The sequence below is a fragment of the Microtus pennsylvanicus genome, chromosome 2 (assembly GCF_037038515.1).
Source record: "Microtus pennsylvanicus isolate mMicPen1 chromosome 2, mMicPen1.hap1, whole genome shotgun sequence".
Taxonomy (NCBI): Eukaryota; Metazoa; Chordata; class Mammalia; order Rodentia; family Cricetidae; genus Microtus; species Microtus pennsylvanicus.
Genome location: NC_134580.1, coordinates 28,468,628 through 28,492,387, shown reverse-complemented (window position 1 = coordinate 28,492,387; position 23,760 = coordinate 28,468,628). Strand labels below are relative to the sequence as shown.

Below are 23,760 nucleotides of genomic sequence, written 5' to 3'. Positions count from 1 at the left end.
AAACTAATGCAAGCATATACATATACACTATAAACAAATAAATTAAAAGTATTTGTTTACTAAGTCTTCAGAGATAAGGTCTCATTCTGTGGTCCTGGCTCTCATCGAACTATATAGTCTAGGCTGGCCTCAACCTCTTGAGTATTCTGACTTCCACACGGATAAATAAGTGTGGTAAAACATTTTAAAAACCTCATGTTGGGGGCTGGAGAGATGGCTCAGAGGTTAAGAGCATTGCCTGCTCTTCCAAAGGTCCTGAGTTCAATTCCCAGCAACCACATGGTGGCTGACAACCATCTGTAATGGGGTCTGGTGCTCTCTTCTGGCCTGCAGGCATACACACAGACAGAATATTGTATACATAATAAATAAATAAATAAATATTTTAAAAAAAAAAAAAAAAAAAAAAAAAAAAAAAAAAAAAAAAACCTCATGTTGGTCCTCACTTTGTTCTACCTTACTGTCAGAACGTATTTGACGGCTTCCCAGCACCGGACACTCCCCAGTTTTTCCATCCACATCCACCTTCACATTCTCTTTAAATGTATTTTTTAAATATTTTATTTATGTGTATGGGTGTTTTGCTTGCATGTATGTCTATGTACTGTGTGCTTGCCTGGTGCTGGTGGAAGCCAGCAGAGGCCATCAGATCCCCTGGGACTGGAGTTACAGATGGTTGTGGGCGCTGGGACTCAAACCCCAATCCTCTGGAAAAGCAACCCAATGTTCCTAACCACTGATTCATCCTTTCTAGTCCCTTATTTTTCTCTCTTTTTTTAAGTTTTGTTTGTTTGTTTATTTTTTTTAAAAAAATATTTATTTATTTATTTATTATGTATACAATATTCTGTCTGTGTCTATGCCTGCAGGCCAGAAGAGGGCACCAGACCCCATTACAGATGGTTGTGAGCCACCATGTGGTTGCTGGGAATTGAACTCAGGACCTTTGGAAGAGCAGGCAATGCTCTTAACCTCTGAGCCATCTCTCCAGCCCTTGTTTGTTTATTTTTGAGACAGGATTTCTGTGTAGCCCTGGCTGGTCCTGAAACTTTCTACATAGACCAAGCTGGCCTCAAACTCACATTGAGCTGCTTGCCTCTGCCTCCCAAGTGTTGGAATTAAAGCAGTGCGCCACTACTTCCTGGCTGAGATACTGCTTTAAAAAAAAATCGTATGTGTGTGCATGTCACAGCACACATGTAGCAGTCAGAGGATAACTGGGTATTAGTACCTGCTTTTCACCATGCGAGTCCTTGGAGCTCATGTCAGGCCTGATGGCAGCAAGCACTTTTACCCACTGAGCCATCTTGCTGTCCCTTGACATATTTTGATAAGCTTAGAATTTAGACGTCTTTGATACAGGTCAGCTTTTCTACATTATATACAAATTATTTAGTCTTTTCTGTATTATGATGACATTTCTTTCACTCTGAAATGTAAACACATCCTAGTCACTCTGTATGTTAAAGAAAATACGTATTTAAAATCCTACTAATCTTTTACTCCTTGAGATGGTCATTCTGAAGACAGCAGGAAGCTGGTGTTTAAACCATGAATATGACTTACTGCTTGCTTCCTCTGGTAGACAGCCCTACTTCACCCTGGTCAACACACGTGATCTTTATTGTTAGGGCTGCATATGGTCACTTTTTATTTCTTTTGAGGCAGTCTCACTGTGTAGCCAGGCTGGCCTGGAACTCTCAGAGATCCCCCTATCTCTGCCTCCTTCAGTACTGGAATTAAAATCAGGTGCCACCATGCCTGGCAAGTGTCACTATTTAGATATGCACAAGTTTATACCTTGGTCCAGGACATCCTAAAACATCTGTTCTCTGTACAAACTTGTACCTTGGTCCTAATATGTTTGCTCTCTAACTGGTTTTTCCTGCTTCTTCCTGATGGGTTGGGCATTGCACATATAAACATCAAATAAAACGAAACCTTTAGAAAGTTGTACTTTTTTATTTTTTATTTAATTTGCTCTGGTTGTACTGGAACTTGTTCTGCAGAGTGGGTGATTGATCTGCCTGCCTTTCCCTATTAAGTGCTGGGATTAAAGGTGTATGCCACTACCACCCAGCTAATTAAAATTTTTTTAAAGATGTATGGTGGGGTGTCTTGAGACAGGGTTTCTCTATGTGCCCTGGCTGTCCTGGAACTCACTCTGTAGACCAGGCTGGCCTTGAACTCATAGAGTTCCACCTGCTGCTGCCTCCCAAGTGCTGGGATTAAAGGTGTGCGCCACCACTGCCCGGCTAAAGATTTATTTTTATGTGTGTATCTTTGGCCTGCATGTATATTTGCACCATGTGCTTGCAGTGCCCATGATAGTCAGAAGAGGAAGTCAGAGATCCTTTATAACTGGATTACAGATGGTTCATTATTGACACAGGTGCTGGGAACTGAACCTGGGTCCTCTGCTAGAGAAAGAACTCTTTCTTTGGATTGTTGGGGTGTGCTGTAGCACAAATAATAATAATAAAAAACAAACCAGAGGGCTGGAGAGGTGGCTCAGAGGTTAAGAGCATTGCCTGCTCTTCCAAAGGTCCTGAGTTCAATTCCCAGCAACCACATGGTGGCTCACAACCATCTATAATGAGATCTGGTGCCCTCTTCTGGCATGCAGGCAGGCATGGAAGGAATGTTGTATACATAATAAATAAATAAATATTAAAAAAAAAAAAAAAAAAAACAAACCAGATATAGATATTGGGGATCAAGATGAAGATCAGAAAAGAAAAACTGCTAAGCCTTGGAGAAGTCTCAACCTCTATCAAGGCTGGGCAAGGCTGCAGACTGTCTCCTCCCGTTTCATATTCCCCTTTAGTGCTGGGATTAAAGGCATGTGACTCCTTTGTACTGAGATAAAGTTGTGAGCCACCACCACCTGGATCTGTTTCTGCATTAATCTTGTGTACCCTGGGTGGCCTTAATCAAGAGATCCATTAGCCTCTGTCTCCCAAATCCTGGGATTAAAGGTGTGTGACACCACTGCCTGGCCTCTGTGGCTTAGTTTTACCCTCTGATCTTCAGGCAAGCTTTATTTATTAAGATATAAATACTGCAGTCCTGACCCAGTCACAGAAGAAGCAAGATGTGACTGCTTCACTTAATAAGGTACCCAGCCATGTGGCTAACATAGACAAGAATGATGGGCTAATATAAGTTATAAGAGTTAATAAGAAGCCTGAGCTAATGGGCCAGTCAGTTTATAACTAATGTAGACCTCTGTGTGATTTCTTTGGGACTTAGCAATTGCAGGAACAAGGCAGGATAGAAAACTCAGTCAACAAATGGCGCCCACGTGGACAACTGTATCTACATAAAGCCTGAGAGAACTTGGGAAGTAATCCTAGGCAGAAAAGAATAGAGTTAAGCATGACTTATTAATAGCAGCATTTTTTTTCAGATGGGCTCTGCTTGCTAGAGGCAAGCGCTCTCATTTAAGAGAGGCTTCCTGATTCAGCTTTAGATGTAAAACCTTGAAGCTCTTTTAAGAGGTCCTGCCACAAAACACTTAAATGGTGTTGATGAAAAGCTGACCGCATGCCTTTTGGTTTTCAGCTGTAGCAGGAAAAAAGCTGCATTGTTTTAAAATGCCGGCTTTCTGGGCCATCCTGCCAGTGCAAACTCTGACTCTTTCAGAGAGGAGGTCCGGCTACAGAGCATTTGAGTGTGGTTTGTGAGCAAACTGCTGAAGCTTGCTTGTTGGCAGGGACCTTGAAATGCCATAAAGCTGTGGCAATTTATACGGCTACAGCCAATACCTCTGCCATAAGGCTGGAATCTCAGAAAGCTAAAGAATGGGCTGGATCCAGCCATCAAAGCCACAGCTTTAATCCTAGCCATATTGCCTAGAAAATTAAAGACTCATGTGGTCAGAAAAAGAGTATACAATAGGGGCTGGAGAGATGGCTCAGTGGTTAAGAGCATTGCCTGCTCTTCCAAAGGTCCTGAGTTCAATTCCCAGCAACGACATGGTGGCTCACAACCATCTGTAATGAGGTCTGGTGCCCTCTTCTGGCCTGCAGGCATACACACAGACAGAACATTGTATACATAATAAATAAATATTTTTTTAAAAAAGAGTATACAATAAAGAGAGATTCAAAGACGAAGAAAACCTCTAAATGGTTTTCAGTGTGTTAAAAATATATGCAAGCTAAAGGTTAGAGTCCTTAAAAATAAAAAAGAGAGGGAGCTGGAGAGATGGCTCAGAGGTTAAGAGCATTGCCTGCTCTTCCAAAGGTCCTGAGTTCAATTCCCAGCAACCACATGGTGGCTCACAACCATCTATAATGAGATCTGGTGCCCTCTTCTGGCATGTAAATGTACATGGAAGGAATGTTGTATACATAATAAATAAATAAATCTTAAAAAAAATAAAAAAGAGAGTAGTTGGGCGTGGTGGCACACACCTTTAATCCCAGGCTTTTCTGTTTCTGCAGAGGCAGCTCTGAGCGAAGTGGGCGAGTGTGAGGTAACAGCGTTTCTCCTTTGATTTGTGCACTCGCTGCCTGTTGCACCCATGTTTTATTTCCTAGGATGGTCTGTAGTAATAGGAGCAGCGGGGCTGCATCCCCAGCACCCCGGCCGCCTGCTAGCTTATGTCCAAAATAACAACACACAAACTGTATTCATTTAAACACTGCTTGGCCCCTTCCTATCTAGCCTCTTCTAGGCTAATTCTCACATATTAATTTAGCCCATTTCTAATCATCTGTGTGTAGCACCCCAAGGTGCGCTTACCGGGAAGATTCTAGCCTACGACCATCCTGAGTCGGAGTTCATTGCGCTGTGTCTGCCCAGGAGAAGGGAGGATGGCGTCTCTGAGCTCACTTCCTCTTCCTCCCAGCATTCTGTTCTGTTTACTCCTCCCACCTATGTTTTAACCTATGGGGCCAAGCAGTTTCTTTATTACTTAACCAATGACCTTCCTCCATCAATGGTCGTGGTGAACTCTTGGGCTGGAGAGGGACTTAACTGGAGAATGCATACTAGTCCTAGTGTCTGCTACTATGGGAAAAGCGCTTTGAAATACAATGTCAGGACTGGGAACTCATCTTCAGGTTTTCTGTGCAAGTCTTCCTGGAGCCATCAAGAGGATGTCTGTGACGTTGCATACAGATGTGGGAGATACCAAAATAGAAGTCTTCTGTGAGAGGACACCTAAGACGGGTGAGAATTTCTTGGCTCTTTGTGCCAATAATTACTACAACGGCTGTGTATTTCATAGGAACATCAAGGATTTCATGGTTCAGACAGGAGACCCAACAGGCACTGGATGGGGAGGCAGCAGTATCTGGGGCAGGAAGTTTGAGGACAAGTACAGCGAGTATCTGAAGCACAATGTTAGAGGTGTTGTATCTATGGCTAATAATGGCCCAAATACCAACGGATCTCAGTTCTTCATTACCTATGGCAAGCAGCTGCATCTGGACATGAGGCACACAGTGTTTGGAAAGGTCATAGATGGTCGGGAGACTCTGGATGAACTGGAGAAGTTACCAGTGAATGAGAAGACATACAGACCTCGTAATGATGTGCACATCAAGGGCATGACTATTCATGTCAACCATTTGCTCAGTAGCTGGACAGACACTTGGCAAGCTCGTCACTGGAACACGCCCATTGTTCTTTATCCAGTTCTGATTATGTCGGAGATGGAGGTCCTTCTGGTGTTTACAGTAGTGACATCTGTCGGGGAGGCCCATAGTGTTCGCCCCCCAGTTGTGAGCATATTCTGTACCAGTACTGCTATTCAGTGTTTAAATACAAAGCAAGGGCCGGGCGGTGGTGGCGCATGCCTTTAATCCCAGCACTTGGGAGGCAGAGGCAGGCGGATCTCTGTGAGTTCGAGACCAGCCTGGTCTACAAGAGCTAGTTCCAGGACAGGCTCCAAAACCACAGAGAAACCCTGTCTCGAAAAAAAAAAAAATACAAAGCAAGGCCTTATTTAAAAAAAAAAAAAGCCTGAGCTAATGGCCCATCAGCTTATAACTAAAAAAAGAAATAAATATCATATAGTATGTTTTTGTAATGTAGAAGCTTATAAAATAAATGGCAGGTACGGAGATGCAGGGTGTAATCTCACACCTGAGGAGCAGAGGCAGAAAGGTCAGCTGGGCCCACACAGCTAAGTGAGACCCTGCCTCAAAAACTAAGTAACAAAAAGTAAACATATGGTTCATGGTAAGCAAGTTCTAAAAGGAATGGGGGCAGGAATCTCTCCTTTTGGTGAGGCTTTTCTTGAATGCACCTTTTTATATTTTATTTGGTGGGGGATGGGGGCACACATGCCATGGTGCACATGTGGTGAGGGGGGCACACATGCCATGGTGCACACGTGGTGGAGGTGGGCACAGATGCCATGGTGCACATGTGGTGGAGGTGGGCACACATGCCATGGTGCACACATGGTGGAGGTGGGCACACATGCCATGGTGCACACGTGGTGGAGGTGGGCACACATGCCATGGTGCACATGTGGTGAGGGGGGCACACATGCCATGGTGCACACGTGGTGAGGTGGGCACACATGCCATGGTGCACATGTGGTGAGGGGGGCACACATGCCATGGTGCACACGTGGTGGAGGTGGGCACAGATGCCATGGTGCACATGTGGTGAGGGGGGCACACATGCCATGGTGCACACGTGGTGGAGGTGGGCACACATGCCATGGTGCACATGTGGTGAGGGGGGCACACATGCCATGGTGCACACGTGGTGGAGGTGGGCACAGATGCCATGGTGCACATGTGGTGAGGGGGGCACACATGCCATGGTGCACATGTGGTGAGGGGGGCACACATGCCATGGTGCACATGTGGTGAGGTGGGCACACATGCCATGGTGCACATGTGGTGAGGGGGGCACACATGCCATGGTGCACACGTGGTGAGGGGGGCACACATGCCATGGTGCACACGTGGTGGAGGTGGGCACAGATGCCATGGTGCACACGTGGTGGAGGGAAGCACACATGCCATGGTGCACACGTGGTGGAGTTGGGCACAGATGCCATGGTGCACATGTGGTGGAGGTGGGCACACATGCCATGGTGCACATGTGGTGGGGATGGGCACACATGCCATGGTGCACATGTGGTGGGGATGGGCACACATGCCATGGTGCACACGTGGTGGGGATGGGCACACATGCCATGGTGCACATGTGGTGGGGATGGGCACAGATGCCATGGTGCACATGTGGTGGGGATGGGCACACATGCCATGGTGCACATGTGGTGAGGTGGGCACACATGCCATGGTGCACACGTGGTGAGGTGGGCACACATGCCATGGTGCACATGTGGTGAGGGGGGCACACATGGCATGGTGCACACGTGGTGAGGTGGGCACACATGCCATGGTGCACATGTGGTGGGGATGGGCACACATGCCATGGTGCACATGTGGTGGGGATGGGCACACATGCCATGGTGCACATGTGGTGAGGTGGGCACACATGGCATGGTGCACACGTGGTGGGGATGGGCACACATGCCATGGTGCACACGTGGTGGAGGTGGGCACACATGCCATGGTGCACATGTAGTGAGGGGGGCACACATGCCATGGTGCACATGTGGTGGAGGGGGGCACACATGCCATGGTGCACATGTGGTGGGGATGGGCACACATGCCATGGTGCACATGTGGTGGGGATGGGCACACATGCCATGGTGCACACGTGGTGGGGATGGGCACACATGCCATGGTGCACATGTGGTGGGGATGGGCACAGATGCCATGGTGCACATGTGGTGGGGATGGGCACACATGCCATGGTGCACATGTGGTGAGGTGGGCACACATGCCATGGTGCACACGTGGTGAGGTGGGCACACATGCCATGGTGCACATGTGGTGAGGGGGGCACACATGGCATGGTGCACACGTGGTGAGGTGGGCACACATGCCATGGTGCACATGTGGTGGGGATGGGCACACATGCCATGGTGCACATGTGGTGGGGATGGGCACACATGCCATGGTGCACATGTGGTGAGGTGGGCACACATGGCATGGTGCACACGTGGTGGGGATGGGCACACATGCCATGGTGCACACGTGGTGGAGGTGGGCACACATGCCATGGTGCACATGTAGTGAGGGGGGCACACATGCCATGGTGCACATGTGGTGGAGGGGGGCACACATGCCATGGTGCACACGTGGTGAGGGGGGCACACATGCCATGGTGCACATGTGGTGAGGGGGCACACATGCCATGGTGCACACGTGGTGGAGGTGGGCACACATGCCATGGTGCACATGTGGTGAGGGGGGCACACATGCCTTGGTGCACGTGGTGGTGGGCACACATGCCATGGTGCACGTGGTGGTGGGCACACATGCCATGGTGCACGTGGTGGTGGGCACACATGCCATGGTGCACGTGGTGGTGGGCACACATGCCATGGTACACATGTGGTGAGGGGGGCACACATGCCATGGTGCACACGTGGTGAGGTGGGCACACATGCCATGGTGCACATGTGGTGGGGATGGGCACAGATGCCATGGTGCACACGTGGTGAGGTGGGCACACATGCCATGGTGCACATGTGGTGGGGATGGGCACACATGCCATGGTGCACACGTGGTGAGGTGGGCACACATGCCATGGTGCACATGTGGTGGGGATGGGCACAGATGCCATGGTGCACATGTGGTGGGGATGGGCACACATGCCATGGTGCACACGTGGTGAGGTGGGCACACATGCCATGGTGCACATGTGGTGGGGATGGGCACACATGCCATGGTGCACATGTGGTGAGGGGGGCACACATGCCATGGTGCACACTTGGTGGAGGTGGGCACACATGCCATGGTGCACATGTGGTGGGATGAGGGCACACATGCCATGGTACACACGTGGTGAGGGGGGCACACATGCCATGGTGCACATGTGGTGGGATGAGGGCACACATGCCATGGTGCACATGTGGTGGGGATGGGCACACATGCCATGGTGCACATGTGGTGGGGATGGGCACACATGCCATGGTGCACACGTGGTGAGGGGGGCACACATGCCATGGTGCACATGTGGTGGGGATGGGCACACATGCCATGGTGCACTCGTGGTGGGGATGGGCACACATGCCATGGTGCACACGTGGTGAGGGGGGCACACATGCCATGGTGCACACGTGGTGGGGATGGGCACACATGCCATGGTGCACATGTGGTGGGGATGGGCACACATGCCATGGTGCACACGTGGTGGAGGTGGGCACACATGCCATGGTGCACATGTGACCAGAGACTTGTGAGGTCAGTTCTCGCACCCACCATGCGGGTCTCCAGGATCAAATTCAGGTCATCAGGCCTGGCCGAAGGCTCCCATTAAGCTATCTCACCTCCCTTGAGTACACTCTTCTTTCAAATCCTCTTTCCATCTCTGCAAGAGCTATACACAGACTGAGAGGCACTACGTAGCAGGGTTCAAGATCTACTCTTCCATGTTGGCTTTATCACGTGATCTGCTTTACCACATGCTAGTCAACAACCCTTCCTTTATAATCTAGCACTCTTCCATATTGCTGCATTAGTCCTACGCGATAAGGGCCTGCCTTCCCTGGTCCAGACAAATGGCCCCATTCCTTAGACGAAGTAATTGCTCACTTGCCCAGAATGCTTTTTTTCAAGGGGTCTGCATAATGCTAGTAGAGACTGGAGTTATGTCTCAGAGGTAGCATGCATGTTTACTTACAGTATGCACAAGGCCCTTCACCAAAGGTAAGCAAATAAGCCACGCAGTGGTGGCGCACACCTTTAATCACAGCACTTGGGAGGCAAAGGCAGGCAGATCTCTCTGAGTTCTAGGCCACCCTGGTCTACAGAGCTAGTTTCAGGACAGCTAGGACTGTTGCACAGAGAAACCCTGTCTCGAAAAACCAGAGTTAAGCAAATCAACAAATTCCGGAACAGCTTTTCTCTGAGATGCTACAGCCCTATAATACTGATAAAACTGAGTCTCTCAATCCATGGATGATGACAGTTGAGTTCCAGCAACCCAGGTGTAGTGGTTTGAACGAGAATGGCCCTTACAGACAGGTATATTTGAGTCCTTGATCCCCCAACTGGTGAACTATTTGGAAAGGATTAGGAGGTGTGGCGTCCCTGGGGCAGCTCTCTGCCTTGTGCCTGTGGACCCCATGTTGCCATGCCTGTCGGCTTGCTGCCACACGACCCACCACGTACGGACTCCCCTCTGGAACTATACGGCCCAAATGAACAGCAATAGAAAAGATACTGGCAGGCTTGGGGGCGCACTCCTTTAACCCCAGCACTTGGGAGGCAGAGGCAAGAGGATCTCTGTGACTTCAAAGTTAGCCTGGTCTGTAGAGTTTCAGGACAGCCAAGGCTGCATAGAGACCCTTTCTTTCTTTTTTTTGTTTTTTTTTCGAGACAGTGTTTCTCTGTGGCTTTGTGGAGCCTGTCCTGGAACTAGCTCTGTAGACCAGGCTGGTCTCGAACTCACAGAGATCCGCCTGCCTCTGCCTCCCGAGTGCTGGGATTAAAGGCGTGCGCCACCATCGCCCGGCCTAGAGAGCCTTTCTTAAACAACAACAAAGGTAAAGCAACTGAAGTAACTAAGACACCAGGCTATGATTAGAAAACTGGAAGTCAAGGCTCTACCTCCAATCCAAACATTCTTTTTTCATTTTCCTTTTTTTTTGAGAGAGTCTCTCTGTATAGCTACGGCTGTCCTCAAACTCACAGAGATCCGCTTTTCTCTGCCTCCCAAATGCTAAGATTAAAGGTGTGCACCATCACACCCAGCTCCAAACTTTATTTGGCTACACAAAAACACTAAGACACAAACATGTCAAAATATTTAATCTCTGTAATGAGCCTCAGCCTCACACTGCCACTTAGCCGACAGCCTCCACAAACTGTCAGCAGGGCACAAGCCAGGAGGACCGCAGACACCACGGCACTTCAGTCCAGCAGGTTTGAGAGCCATCGTGGCCCTAGCTCTTGCCGTGGATGGTGTGCAGGGGAGGTCTTTCCATCGCATGCCTCAAGCCTGCTGCTCAGGAGGAAAGGCTGAACTCTACAGGACTCCCGATGTCTTCTGTTCTTCTGCAGCCTGGCGCCGGGCACTGCGCAGCTGGAAATACCGGTAGGCTCGGACACTGCAGAGGTAACCCCCATATACAGTGAGCAGCATCATGGAGGCAGAGAAGGTCTTGTAGCCAATGTCAGCTAACTGCTTGGCACTTGGCATGTCTTCCCCTACAAAAAACAGACTGGAGTTGGTCTCCAGGACAGGCCTCATCTCCCTCCTTAGAGCCATTCTTTATCGGCTACATCTTTACTTCATTGACACAGCCTGCGACAGCGACCCCACATGGAGCTCTGGACTTGGAGGGTGAACAGAGGCTGCACGGGAGGTAGACAGAAGGCCCGGAGCAGGTGCATCTGAATGCTGTCACAGCCAACACCCAGCCCTCTTTGTCTGTGCTTTAAAAAACGATTAGCCCACCCAGACTGTGCTGGGAATCAAACCCAGGTCCTCGAGAAGAGCAGCAAGTGCTCTTATCTGCTGAGCCATCTCTCCAGCTTAGACCGTTTTAATCAGACTGCTTAATTGTGGTAGTCAGATTCTACCCTCATGTTAGGACCCGAGGGTAGAATCAAGCATGCGGGGAGAGGGTGGGTCCTAGTCTCAGTTTAGTGATACTGAATAAATCTCCTTTTTCTGTTTTTCACTATTAATCTGCCTTTTTCAGTTTCCTGAGACTTATTAGGACTTTCAGGACACAGGCTCCAGCCCTCAGGGGCAGTCGGTTAGGACCACCTGATAAACAGGAGACTGTCTCTAGTTAGGTCCAAGGTTGAAGTCAATTTAGTGGGAGAGGGGCTCTAGGCCTTAGGTAAACACTGGGCTCCAGCAGGCTTTAAATCCTGCAAGATCCACGTGTCTAGTATTCTTCCAGGTCAGAGAAAAACTGGTTACTACGAGCATCATCACTACAAAGATAAAAATTAAAATATTTAGAATTTAGATGGTGGGGTTACAAGAATGGGAAGGTAACAAAATCAAGAAAATTCCAGGTGTTTGCGCTTTTTCGAGACAGTCTTGCTCTGCAGCCTTGGCTAGCCGCACAATCCTCCTTTCTCTGCCCACTTAGTGCTGGAATCACAGGGTACCAGTCACCTAGCCATGCTGACATGCTGGCTCCATCTTGTTCACTGATAAGGATCTGAGTATGTTCTAAAATGGGATGGAGCTCAGTTGGGAGAGTACTTGCCTAGCACGCACAAAGCCGGGGGTTCAATCCCAGCACCCAGGATGTGAGGCAGGAGGATCCTAAATTCGAGATCAGCCTTAGCTACTTAATGAATCCCAGGCCAGTATGGGCTACATGAGACCCTACCCAAAAAAGTGGGGGAGGGGCCGATACAAACAGAAGCAAATCCAGGATAAACTCAGAAAAACTGAAATTAGAAGCTCAGGTACAAGGGTCAGCTTTGGAAATAAGAAAAACTTTTGAGATTGGTAAAACGTTTCGTAGGACATCTGATGCGCATTCTTTTTTTTTTTTTCCTACAAAAGCTGTTAGGAAATGTAGGAATGGACTGCAGGTTACAGAAAAAAAAATACGGGAAGAATAATCAGGATAAATGCCACAAAGGTGCAATCGCAAGGGTTGTGAAACTCTGACTTTCTACCCTCAAACGTGATAGAGCTCACGGCTCATGTTTCTGGAAAGTTCAGAGCCCCTCATCATAGACCCCTTCGCTCTAGTTCTGGGTTTGGTCCGAAACACTGTCCAGTTGAATCAAACACACACAAAAATAAAAATCGCTTGGAGTCCACAGAAAAGGGCTTGTGACTAACGGATCAGAAAAGGAAAGCAGGGGACCCCATAGTGTGTCAGATCGGCAGGTGGTGAAGACCGGAGAGACGCGGCTTTGCGTGAGAAGCTAGCGGAAGCTCTTGGGTTGGGCTGCATTTATAGGAAGACGGGCAGATTTAGCAGAGGGAGGGCAGTCAGGGGACCGGGCGGTTGCGGCCGTGGTCGCGGCCACCCGGCTAGCGCAGCGGACGTGGGCGCCGCGCACTCTCAAGGGCACAGGCCGAAGACCGGGGGAGCGCGCGAGCCAGGGAGCTTGGGAGGGAGGCGGGGAGAGCGGGCGAACGGAGCCTCCCGGTCCGCGGCCTACCTGGATGCTGCAGCTGGGCCGCGTCAGTCCGCCACTTGCAGTCAGAGTCGGGCGGCAGAAACCACCCGAGCGCTTCAGTCACTGGTGCGAAGCCCTGGCCGTGACCCCCGCAACCCTGCGAAAACCCGCCCACTGGGGCGGGAGCCGGCTTCAAACTTCCGTTTCCGTCTCTCTCTTCCTGGCTCCGCACGCTCAGACTCGTCTTCCTTTCCGAAAGGCTCATTGAATTCTGGGGGTTGTGGTCCTGCTCCATCAAAAGCGCTTCTTGGTACCCCAAACTTGGAAAACCGGAAAATTTTTAGCCAATCCTCAGTTTACGATGCTGTGACGTAAACTGTAGCTAGGGAGATTCTCTCGGACTCCTCCAGAGACGGACCGTGCGCCCCCTAGTGCTTGGAGCAGCCCTTTACAGGGTGATCCGTATCGGACCTGCACTACGGGGCCACAGCACGAGGAATGACTCGCTAGTGTTTCTGCCTTGTGCGCAGCCTCCTCGCATGCAGGCTGCGTTGCTAGCCCCTAAGAAACGCTGGGGGAAGACTCTGTGACAGTTTGGATGGAGGAGGGGAATAGGACGCGTGGGCGACGGGAGAAAGGAGGGGGTAAAGTTGGATACTAATGCTGATTGATGCCCTCGAGAGTGGCTGCTGTTATCTAAGAACGGCCTTTCTTTTCACACTGAATAAAACATGTATGCAGTGATACATGACCCCGCACCCTACCACATGCACGGGCACAAAAACCTCGCCAACTCTTCCAGTTTCTGGAAAAACCACACTTTATTGGGTGGACAAGTGGCCTGACAGAAGGCCTCAGATTCACAGTTGACTGACTGATCAGAGCACAGGTGTTGGAATCTATGTCTGCATCCTACCCCAGCCTCCTGGGAGGCAGCTCTGAATTCAGTCAATGAGTGGGAGGGTTCCGGCCCAGCACGATGGATGAAAGGGCTCCCCCTCTTCACCTTATCCGACCTTCGTTGGTAAGACCGAATTCTGCTAGGAGCAGAGAAGCGCTTGGCACTTTAGTGTGTTAGTTTAACTTAAAGCTGGCGAGAGCCACAGTGTGCCAGTTGCTGCCACACACGAAATAGAGACCCCTGCTGGAGGAAGAAACCTCTCTCGACTCTCAGGGGCTATTTATAGCTAGGGCTCCAGGCTGCTGATCTGTGACATTTTCCGGCTGCCCCGGCCTTGGAAAAAGGCCAGTGAAGAGCACACTTCCCATCCCCCATCCTGTTTTTTCCCTCACCCCAGGGCAAGTTGTTTGCAGTGGTCCCTCCCTTGACTTTTCCAGCTCCTAGTGTGTGGTCAGGGCTTCACGAGGACCTCATTCCAAGGAGAGCTGGCACTGGACTCTCAAGAGCCACCAGCCACTGTGGAAACCTCCCGAACCTTTGAGCTACTTCAGATGCTGACTGGCACTCCTGGTAGTCTGAGGACAGCTGAAGGCAAAGAGTCAAGAATATGGGATGGATGAAGGAGCTGAAGAAGATGAGTATGGATCCTGCGTTGTGTTAAGCAAGAAGGTGGTGCTGACGCCAAAGCGAAGTGGCCTTGTGGGGAGGACCCTGAGAAGAAAGATAGGGTTGGGAAGGAAAGGCTAGCTGACACTTCCCCCAGCCAGAGCTACTGACTAAGAGGGCGGGACAAATAAGAAGGTCAGGGGAGCCTGGGTGATCTGAGCCTGCTATGAAAAAGTGTAGCTAGCTCGGTCAGCAGATTAAATTCCTGCTCCCCAAAGAGGGTGCTGGTGACCTGGTACAGGCAAGGAAAAGCTTTGAAAGGTCACACAGGGTGGGGGAGGCACTGGCAAAGCTCTAGGAACCAGGAAGTCATTGGGAAGCATGGCAAGCCCCCGGGCCAGAGATGCCAGTCTGGAGCAACTCTTGTGCCAGCGTAGCCTGGGGAGGGGAAGGAGAATGAGCAGAGGCTTCTGAGAATGCAATTGTTGCTAGGAGAAGTTAGAAGGAAGTTGTTGGAGATCTTTGTATTTTGCTAGCAAACACTGAGATCATTGATGCTGCGTGTGGCCTAGCAGAGGTCAACCATGGGGTCTCTGGGGTCTCTGTCAGCTCAGGTGTCCAGACCCTTCCCTTGGCAGCCTTTGCCTCCTTCTTCCTGCCACTTGATGGGCTGGGGACAAAGTCCCAGTGTGTGTGTGTGAGGCAGCAAAGGGCAGCCCTTGCCCTGCACCTTCCCTTCCCCCATCCCACCCCCGGAGCAGGCAGCACTGGGGCTTGATTCTACACTTCCCAGAAGACAGCGAGGAAGCACCAATCCTGAAGGGGCCGCAGGCTCTGCAGCAATCCTGTATCTCCAGGTGCGTAGCTGAGGCCCACAGCCTCAGTGTCCGTCAGTGAGGACCCTGCTGGCTGAGAGTGCTGGAGCTCAGTCTTATGACAGCTGTCACAAGCTTCTGCTTGTCTCCGGTGGGGCAAAGGAGCTGCCTGTCCTGCGCCCTGGCTCCACTCACATGTGTTCTGGGTGGTTCTGCAAGCAGTGAATGAATTCACCCACTGGCTGCCCTTCGTAGCACACTTTGTACACAGCCGTGAACAAGGGAAACCTAGAGTGAAAAGGAGACTCAGCTTAGTCCCCCACAAACACCCAGACCCATCCAGTCCAGACCCCAGGCCGCAGCCACCTCTTCCCTAGCCTCTGGGAGTTCTCTCAGATACCACCTGCCAGGAATCTGAATTCCTAACCATAGGATTTGGGGTGCTATCTGCCCTGATCTTACCATACTGTACTTGCTTATCTGAGTTCCAGGCTTTAAGAGACTTTTGTTTTAGACTGAGTAACCGTCTAACTCTGTGGACCTCAGTGCCATTGGCTGTTCAATGGGTCCGGTATGATAAAGTAGCAACAATGTAGTCATTTATATTTGATATGACAGTATACTATACTGTGCCCGTTACTTCTTGTCATCCTCGGGTAGCTATTTCCTACACTCAAAGTCACGAGCTGTCCTTCTGAACCTGCGCCATACCCTCTTCATCTGGGATTCTCTCCGTGCTCCCTGGAAAGGAGCACTCTGAGGCACAGCTTGTCCTCAGTACCTAGGAGAGGTGTCGGGGGACAGAAATGATGGCTTTCGGAGAATAGACAAAGGGGTAAGACAGTCAAGTGAGTTTTCCTGTCCTAGAACTCCAACTCCTAGAGCAGGGGACAGGGAGGACAGCGCAGAAAGTGGAGACTGAGCAGAAGGGTCCAAACAGCTACTGTAAAGATCACAACAAGGTGAGCTGGCCGAGGATGCCCCAGACTCTGCAAGCCCTCTCTGTCTGTCACATAGGTCATGTGGGGTTCAAGAACATGTCCCAAGAGGAGTGACAATCAACCTCTAGCTCCCATGCCTAGGGGCCGTGGCAAACACTCACTTGTTCACGAGGCCCTTGTGTTGAAGGATGTTGTGTAGCTCCCGGGCTGTCTGGGGCCCCTGGAGCTTCTGCCCATTCAGCATCTCTTTCTCCAGCTGCTCGATGGACTGTGAAGAAAATGACACGTGGATGGAAGTGAGAGCAGGTCTGTCTGAGCAGGAAGGTCCGGGGTCTCGCGGGGATCCCCTTCAGGGCCTCGAGCAGCGCTGTGTGGGCAAGTCCTCTACCGCTGGGCAGCTCTCCAGGCCATGTTCATTTCTGCTTGCCTGCCTGTTTTTGAGTCGGGGTCTGGCTACATGGCTCAGGCTGGCCTCGTGGGCATCATTCTCCTGCCTCAACCTCCCTGTTGATCACCCATACCTTGATACCCGCATGCCTACCTTTCCAGTGCGAGCGAAGGCCTCTGCCACCTTGCGGTTCCGCCCTCCATAGCAGGTAGTGATGAGGTCGGCAACACCACAGCTCTCCAGGAAGGTGGCCGAGGACACGGAGCCACTGCAGAAGAGTTTGGCAAAGGCGATCATCTCCATGAGCCCCAGCCGGATCACCGCTGCCTTGGTGTTGTCACCAAAGCCGAGCCCATCACAGAAGCCAGCCCCGACGGCCACTATATTCTTTGAGGAGTAGAAGGGCAGGGGTGAGTCAGTTTCCTCTCCAGAGGCTCCATGGTGCTATCATATCAATCATGACACGACCACTAAGTGAAGTATGACATGGCCTCTTAAACTGTGTCCTCTGCCTCCTGATTCCCCGTTTAAAACATGCCTTTTCCTCTCACTCTCTCTCTGTATGTGTGTGTGTGTGTAGAAGCCAAAGACTGACATGGTTTTCCTTAATCACTTTTCACCTTTATTATTATTTTGCCAGACAAGGCCTCATCATGAACTTGAGCTGGCCTAGAACTCTCTATGTAGACTAGGCTGGCCTCAAAGTCCCAGAGATCTGCCTGTCTCAGGCTCGCAAGTGCTGGGATGAAAGGCGTGTGCTCCCTGGAGATGGAAGGCTTTCAGCCAATAGCCTTTTGGGTACCGCCCATTAGGGCGTGGTCTGAGGTGCCACACGTGGACTGATAAGCACAGATGGAGGCGTGCTTACTCTATTGGGTGGTGGTTGGAGTTTTGTTCACAGCTTCCAGCGCCCACAGAGAAGATTGCGGCTCTCTACCCTTATTGGGAGTTTTCCACCAAATAAATATTTGTTATCCTTTATTCCAGGCTGCCATGGACTTCCTTCATTATGCCTTCAGCTCCCCACTCCAAAGCTGCCTCTGTACCCTCTCACCTTTAAGGCCCCACAAATCTCCACTGTGTCTACCTCTTGTACCACAGTGATGCGGAAGTTGGGCGTCTGCATCAGCTCCTTCAGGAGCTGTCCCTGGGCCACATCCTTGCAGCCTAAAATGGAGAGGGGGTAAGGCTTTTTATTTTTATCTTTAAAGCGGGCTCTTGCTGTGTTGCCCAGGCTGGCCTGGAACTCTTGGGCTCGAGAACTCCTCCTGCTTCAGTCTCCTGAGTAGCTGGGTCTATAGGTGCACACCACTGCACAAGTACCTGGCAAAGGGAAACCTGACTGTCCCTCCTCACACACCAGTCAAAGCAAGAGGCACAGCCCCTCCTCCCGGATGTCCCGTCCCCGCCCTCAGCTCTGTTGCTTTCTTCTTTCCCTGCCCAGTGGGATTAGCGAAAGAGCTTGGGAAGCAGCTAGAGCTTCTTGGTGTGGACAGGGGCTCTCACCAATGGTTGTCTCACAGAACTTCTCCTCGGCCACCTCGCTGGCAATGTTGGCCCCCATCAGCACGCTCATGGGGATGCCAAGGCGTTCCCCAATCACTTCAGAGATGAGCTTCAGCCCTTTGGGGCCCTCGTCTACCCCCTGGGCATAGGATGGGGCTCAGGCCAGCTGTCTTTTATACCCAGCTAAGGGTTTCCCTCCCAAGCCCACGGCTTATCTGTGTCCCTCTCCAGAGGTGCTGCCCCAGCCCCACCCAGTCCAGACTTGCTATGAGGAGACTAGATAGCAGTGTCCCATCAGACTCTCCCCCCACACTCTCAACCAGCCTTCCTCTCCAAAGTAGTGTACTTCTCACATCCCCAAAGAACTCTCTAGACGCCCCAGCCCACTTCCAGCCCAAGTACTGTTCCAAACCAGCTGCTCCATCATCTCCCAAGCCGTCTCACTTCTCTCTCTCAGCTAAACTCTGACACATCTGCCTCCAAAGCTGGGTTGTTTTCCTCAAGCAACCTGGCAGCTGACTCTTTCTCCTCCCTTCCTCCCTCCCTTCCTTCTTTTTCCTGTGCTGGGGATTGAACCCAGGACTTCATGCTTGCTAGGTAAATTCTCTACCACTAAGCCACACTCCCAGCCCCAACTGCTTTCTTTACTCTCTCCAAAGCCGGTCGCTCCCATCTCTGGACTCTGTCTATTCTTTTCTGCTTACTTCACTTACTGCCCAAACCCCACAGCAGTTAGCGGCATTCCACCCCCACCCCCAGTAAAGGGTCCCTGGTACCTTAATAAGAGATATGCCAATTGTATTGGCCTTCAAGTGACCTTTGAGCTGGTCACAGATCTTGCCAATGAACTGATGGGGCACCACGAAGATCAGGATGTCAGCACCTGTAGCAGCCTGGACCACATCTGGGATAGCCACCTGTGGGAACACCAGATGCTCATGTGTCTAGAAGAACTCTCCTTGTCCCTAGGGAGACTCCATTCAATTCTGAGCCAGCCTTCAAGCCAAAGAGTGGTGTTGGGGGAGGGAGGGCACTCAGAACTTCTTGGGTTCCCTGTCCCCAGCTGTCATGCCTCCTTTGCTCCAGCTCTCCTGGGTCCTTAAGACCTCTGGGAGCACTCCTGGCTACAGCTACTCTTAGCCCTTGGCTATGGGTCAGTGAAGATTGCCAAAGGCAGCCTAGGCTTGGCAGGAGGAAGAGGCCAAGTAAGATTTCACCACTGCTTCTTAGGGGCCCTAACTTGGCAGGGAGAACACACATCTTTGTGCCTATTCTCTGCTCCCCTTTTCTAGGCAAGAAAAGAACCATATAGATTTGACCAGAGACCAAAAGTCCAACGATCGGCCTTCAAATCTAAAAGCCAGTGAATGAGTAACAGGGTTAGGGTTCAGGGCAGACATAAGAGACTGAACCCAAGTCTAGGAGCCTGAGAACCAGCCTTTGGTTGCCATGGAGACCAACTTCTCCCTCTCCCCTCCTTTTCCATCTAAGCATCTATAAGAGGAGGTACATTCAGATCCAGAAAGAGCCCAAAGGGACAGTTTAGAGGCTGCACAAGGCGAGGGCACTCCAGGTCTAGAGCATCCCACCTGATGTGCCCACCTAAAGTGGCCTCCTCTCCGGAGGAGACACCTCAAAGACAGATTTGAGTGTCGACTGTCTCACACTCTCCCTTGTCTCCCTCTTTCCTCACAGCGAGTTGGGGGCTCACCACATTGGGGGGCAGCTTGTGCCCTGGCAGGTATTTAACATTCTCGTGCTGCGTGTTGATGATCTCAGTTAGCTTTCTGCCCCCGATGTCCTCCTCAAACACCCACATGGTCACCCGCGGGTCAAAGTGTGCCAGGCGAGCTGCATTGCTGCCCACGATCTTGGCAATGGCTGAGCCCCTGTTGGGAGGGGAAACACAGGGAAGTGGAGTAGGGGGGAAGGGAGGAAAGAGTCTTCTAGGTAGGACCTCAAAAAGCTTGTTGGATGTTTTACGACCTGCCTCTTGTCACCCCTCCCTGCCCCCATCTGTGGCAAATGTGCCTCCCACGACTGGCAATAGAGAGGAGATCCAGTCTACTCTAGTCTTTGCCGTTGGGGAGGTGGGCCAACTTTCTGACCCCACCCCAAACTCTAGCAGCTTTTCAGGCAGGGATAGGAGCAGAGAGCTGTCTGCTCACCTTCCTATGGTGAACAGGTGCAGCCGCCCAGGCAGGCACAGCGAGGGAGGGCTGGGCACAGTGCACAGTAAGCACTGGAGATCGCAGCAGGAGTCCAACAGGCTCCGGAGGGCATTTCCTACCTTCGGCCTGCTTCCCGCCCACCCAGCCTCCCTCTGGGGAGCCCCTGTGCCTTTGGAGGAGCCTGCCCTTCACCCATGCCCTTCAGAGAATCGCTTACCAGTTCCCGGAGCCGACAATGCAGACTTTCTTGCCAGCCATGGTGCCGCTTCTAGCTTCTCTGCCCCAGCGGGTGTAGGCTCTGAGTATTTAACTCCACCACACGTGGGTGCAGCCAAGCTCCGCCTCTGAGGTGGCCCAGACACTGGTGCCTAGGGATAGGGAGTTTGGCCCAGAAAAAGGGGAGTAAAGGGGAGAGACAGGTGGGGAACAGGAGTGGGGCAGAGACCAGACCAGCTTTTCTTCTTCGGTTTGCAGCAGACGGTGCTGCAGCAGACGGTGCTGGCCAGTTTCTTCCCTTTTGCCTCGGCCTTAGTGTCCCACCTACTTGCTATGGGCTAATCCCAAGAACCAGTTCCCACTTTTTCCTTGGTCCCCAGCACTAAAATAAATCGCAACTAGCAGACTTGGGCATGATGATGCACTCTGTGAGTTCAAGTCCAACCTGGTCTACGGAGTGAGACCCCCGTCTCAGAAAAAGTAAGGAAGAAGGGAGAAAAAAAGGAGCTGGGCGGTGGTGGCACATGCCTTTAATCCCAGCACCTGGGAGGCAGAGGCAGGCGGATCTTTGTGAGTTCGAGGCCAACCTGGTTGGTCACAAGAGCTAGTTCCAGACAGGCTTCAAAGCTACAGAGAAACCCTGTCTCGAAAAACAAACAAACAAAAAAAGGAACTATGGAACTAACATTAGTGGCAAACGTGGGGATATTCAAAGGCGACTCTTCACCTCTCGCACTGGCACTAACACACCAGCACACACCCCACCCCGATCCTCAGGGCTCCAATTTTGTTCTCTAGCATTCATTCCCCTGGTGGTGACTGGGTGAGAGGGTCAGGGAATGTGAAGCCACTTCTAGGGGTATTCCACCTACAAGATAAGGGGCTGCTGTGGCTTAGGTACCCCGGACCAAGTATAAACAATTCCAGGAGAAGCTGGGAGTGGTGGCACACACCTTTAATCCCAGTCCTTGGGAAGCAGAGGCAAGGGGATCTCTGTGAGTTTGTGGCCATCCTGGTCTACAGAGTGAATTCCGGGACAGCCAGGGCTATACAGAGAAACCCTGTCCTGAAAAAACCAAAGAGAACAAGGTCATCTTGGTTCATACCAGTGACTTCCAATGAGTCATTTCACCTCAGATAATGCCCATTTGAAGGTCTAGAGAGGGAAGGCAAGAAAGGTCAAAGGTAGGCCTCCACCGCCACGTGGCCCACAGTTCTTCCAGGCTTCAGGAAAGGGCAGAGAAGTGGTGGCCAGTATGTGTGCTGTCCCAAAGAGCCTTGATGTTTCCTTCAATTTCTTTTCTCTGCTTCTGCCTGGTCCACTGGGAGCCTTAAGTTAAATAGCTGTTTACAGAACCAGAAAGGGGAAGAGAAGCCAAGCTTAGAGCAGCACCATCTAAGGCTCAGGAGTACCTGTGTCTCTGGGAGCTCTGTGGTCTCCGATGCTCATAAATGACTTTGGGGGAGGGGAGAATGTCAACCCACATCTTGCAGTTTAGGCTCCATGACATCCACGGCTGTTTGACTAAGGGGAGGAGCTTGGGTTTCCAAGCCGCTCTGGAAAGCAGTGCTGCACCTTGACCCACAGGGCAGACACCACCGTCTGCTCATGTGCAGACCTCCTGGCTTGGCAAGCCAGTAAGCGGGTGTTGCCATCCTCCAGGCTACCACTGGCCAGTAACAGTAATCAGCACTAGGTTAGAGGGGAGTCTCGGTGGAGCCGGGGTAAGTGAGTAGGAGGTCAAGGCTGGAAGCATGTCTTTTCTCAGTTCGGGATTCCACAGAAAAAGCCCACCGTATTATTATGGCCAGGCAGTCCCTATGAAACATGAAATCGGTTGGTTGTTTTTCTAACAAGCTCCTCTAATGCAGAGCCAGCCTCCCACAGAGCACTCCTTTATCACACTGGCACCGCGACAAAGGCTCCAGTGCCAGGCTGCCAGCTGGGAGCACTGATTATGAGTGGTGGAAGAAAGGATGTTCCTGTCCCTGGCACATATGATCGGAACCCTAAAGAATTGGGCATTTATGCATGAAATGAATGCCTTGCTTTGGCCTCAATGCTCCCATCTTCTTGTCCCTCCAGTCCTATTACGTAGTATAGAGAAACAAAGCACGTGGCCATTCATCCAGGAATAAAGGGGATACTCGTTACAGGAAGTTATCTGTGCCGCCAAAGCTTCTCCAAGAGCCAGCTCTAGAGTACCTGCTTCAAATTCATGATCCAGGAGCTGGAGAAGTGGCTCAGTGGTTAAGAGCACTGACTACTCTTCCAGAGGACCCAGGTTCAATTCCCAGCAACCACATGGCTGGTTATCACTGTCTGTAACTCCAGTTCCAGGGAACTTAACACCCATGGCAAAACACCAGTGAACATAAAATAAAAATAAGTAAGAAATTCATGATTCATTAGTCACTCATTAAACATGCAATTAGCCTGAGTGAGAAAAGATGCTTTTTCTGTGCCCCTGCCATCCAATTTCTCTATCCCAAGTTATCATACCTCTTTCTTTCCCTTCTCAACTGTGAGAGACCAGTATGTTCTTGATTGATACACCTCTTTCCTTCTCAACTCTGAGAAACCAGTATGTTCTAGATTGAGTAGACAGACAAGGCTGGCACATTTCCACCCACCTACTCAATGGCTAAGGTTTTATTTATTTTTGTGAGACAGGGTCTATGCAGTCCTGGCTGACCTCAGACTCACAGAGATCATCCCACCTTAGTGCTGGGATTACAGGAGTGTGCCAATGTGCTGCCCCAATGGATAAAATTTGTTCCCCACCCTTCTGGACGAGGGCAGTGAGGAAGCAATGAGCCCCCAGGTGAGAGTAGGTGGAACTATAGATTCCTGAGCAGCAGCCAGGCAACCCTCTACTCAGCACAAGGCTAAAGCAGCCATTCCACACTGGGCTATCAACAGACTTCGTACATTGGACATCCTAATACACATCTGTCATCTCCACTTAGGGGCTGAGACAGGTGGACAGTGAGTTTAAGGTCGACCTTGGTTACATACAGAGACCCCTATCACAAAAATACAATACAAAGAAAATCCTGGGGCCTTT

At 50.9% G+C, this 23,760-nt stretch overlaps 2 protein-coding genes and 1 pseudogene across 2 annotated transcripts; 1 reads left to right on the top strand and 2 right to left on the bottom strand.

The window, feature by feature from the left end:
• Positions 1–5,105: 5,105 nt before the first annotated feature.
• On the top strand, positions 5,106–10,976 carry LOC142844112 (peptidyl-prolyl cis-trans isomerase-like 3 pseudogene; annotated as a pseudogene).
• On the bottom strand, positions 10,840–13,344 carry Cox14 (cytochrome c oxidase assembly factor COX14). The gene is made up of 2 exons (XM_075960644.1): positions 13,191–13,344; positions 10,840–11,255 (listed from the first exon to the last, which is right to left on the bottom strand). Exon 2 carries the CDS (start codon positions 11,245–11,247, stop codon positions 11,074–11,076), a length of 174 nt encoding a protein of 57 aa, XP_075816759.1. The 5' UTR covers positions 11,248–11,255; positions 13,191–13,344; the 3' UTR covers positions 10,840–11,073.
• A 606-nt stretch (positions 13,345–13,950) lies between these two features.
• Gpd1 (glycerol-3-phosphate dehydrogenase 1) lies at positions 13,951–20,966 on the bottom strand. The gene is made up of 8 exons (XM_075960643.1): positions 20,694–20,966; positions 20,017–20,194; positions 19,082–19,222; positions 18,306–18,444; positions 17,854–17,966; positions 16,953–17,186; positions 16,573–16,679; positions 13,951–15,758 (listed from the first exon to the last, which is right to left on the bottom strand). Exons 1-8 carry the CDS (start codon positions 20,732–20,734, stop codon positions 15,662–15,664), a joined length of 1,050 nt encoding a protein of 349 aa, XP_075816758.1. The 5' UTR covers positions 20,735–20,966; the 3' UTR covers positions 13,951–15,661.
• Positions 20,967–23,760: the final 2,794 nt, after the last annotated feature.

Excerpts from the sequence above, each read along its gene's own strand:
- Cox14 (XM_075960644.1), bottom strand. The coding sequence starts at position 11,247 with ATGCCAAGTGCCAAGCAGTTAGCTGACATTGGCTACAAGACCTTCTCT.
- Gpd1 (XM_075960643.1), bottom strand. The coding sequence starts at position 20,734 with ATGGCTGGCAAGAAAGTCTGCATTGTCGGCTCCGGGAACTG. Across the intron at positions 19,223-20,016 it reads ACAAGCTGCCCCCCAATGTG|GTGGCTATCCCAGATGTGGT; the intron begins GTGAGCCCCCAA and ends GTGTTCCCACAG. Across the intron at positions 18,445-19,081 it reads TTGGCATATCTCTTATTAAG|GGGGTAGACGAGGGCCCCAA; the intron begins GTACCAGGGACC and ends TCCTATGCCCAG.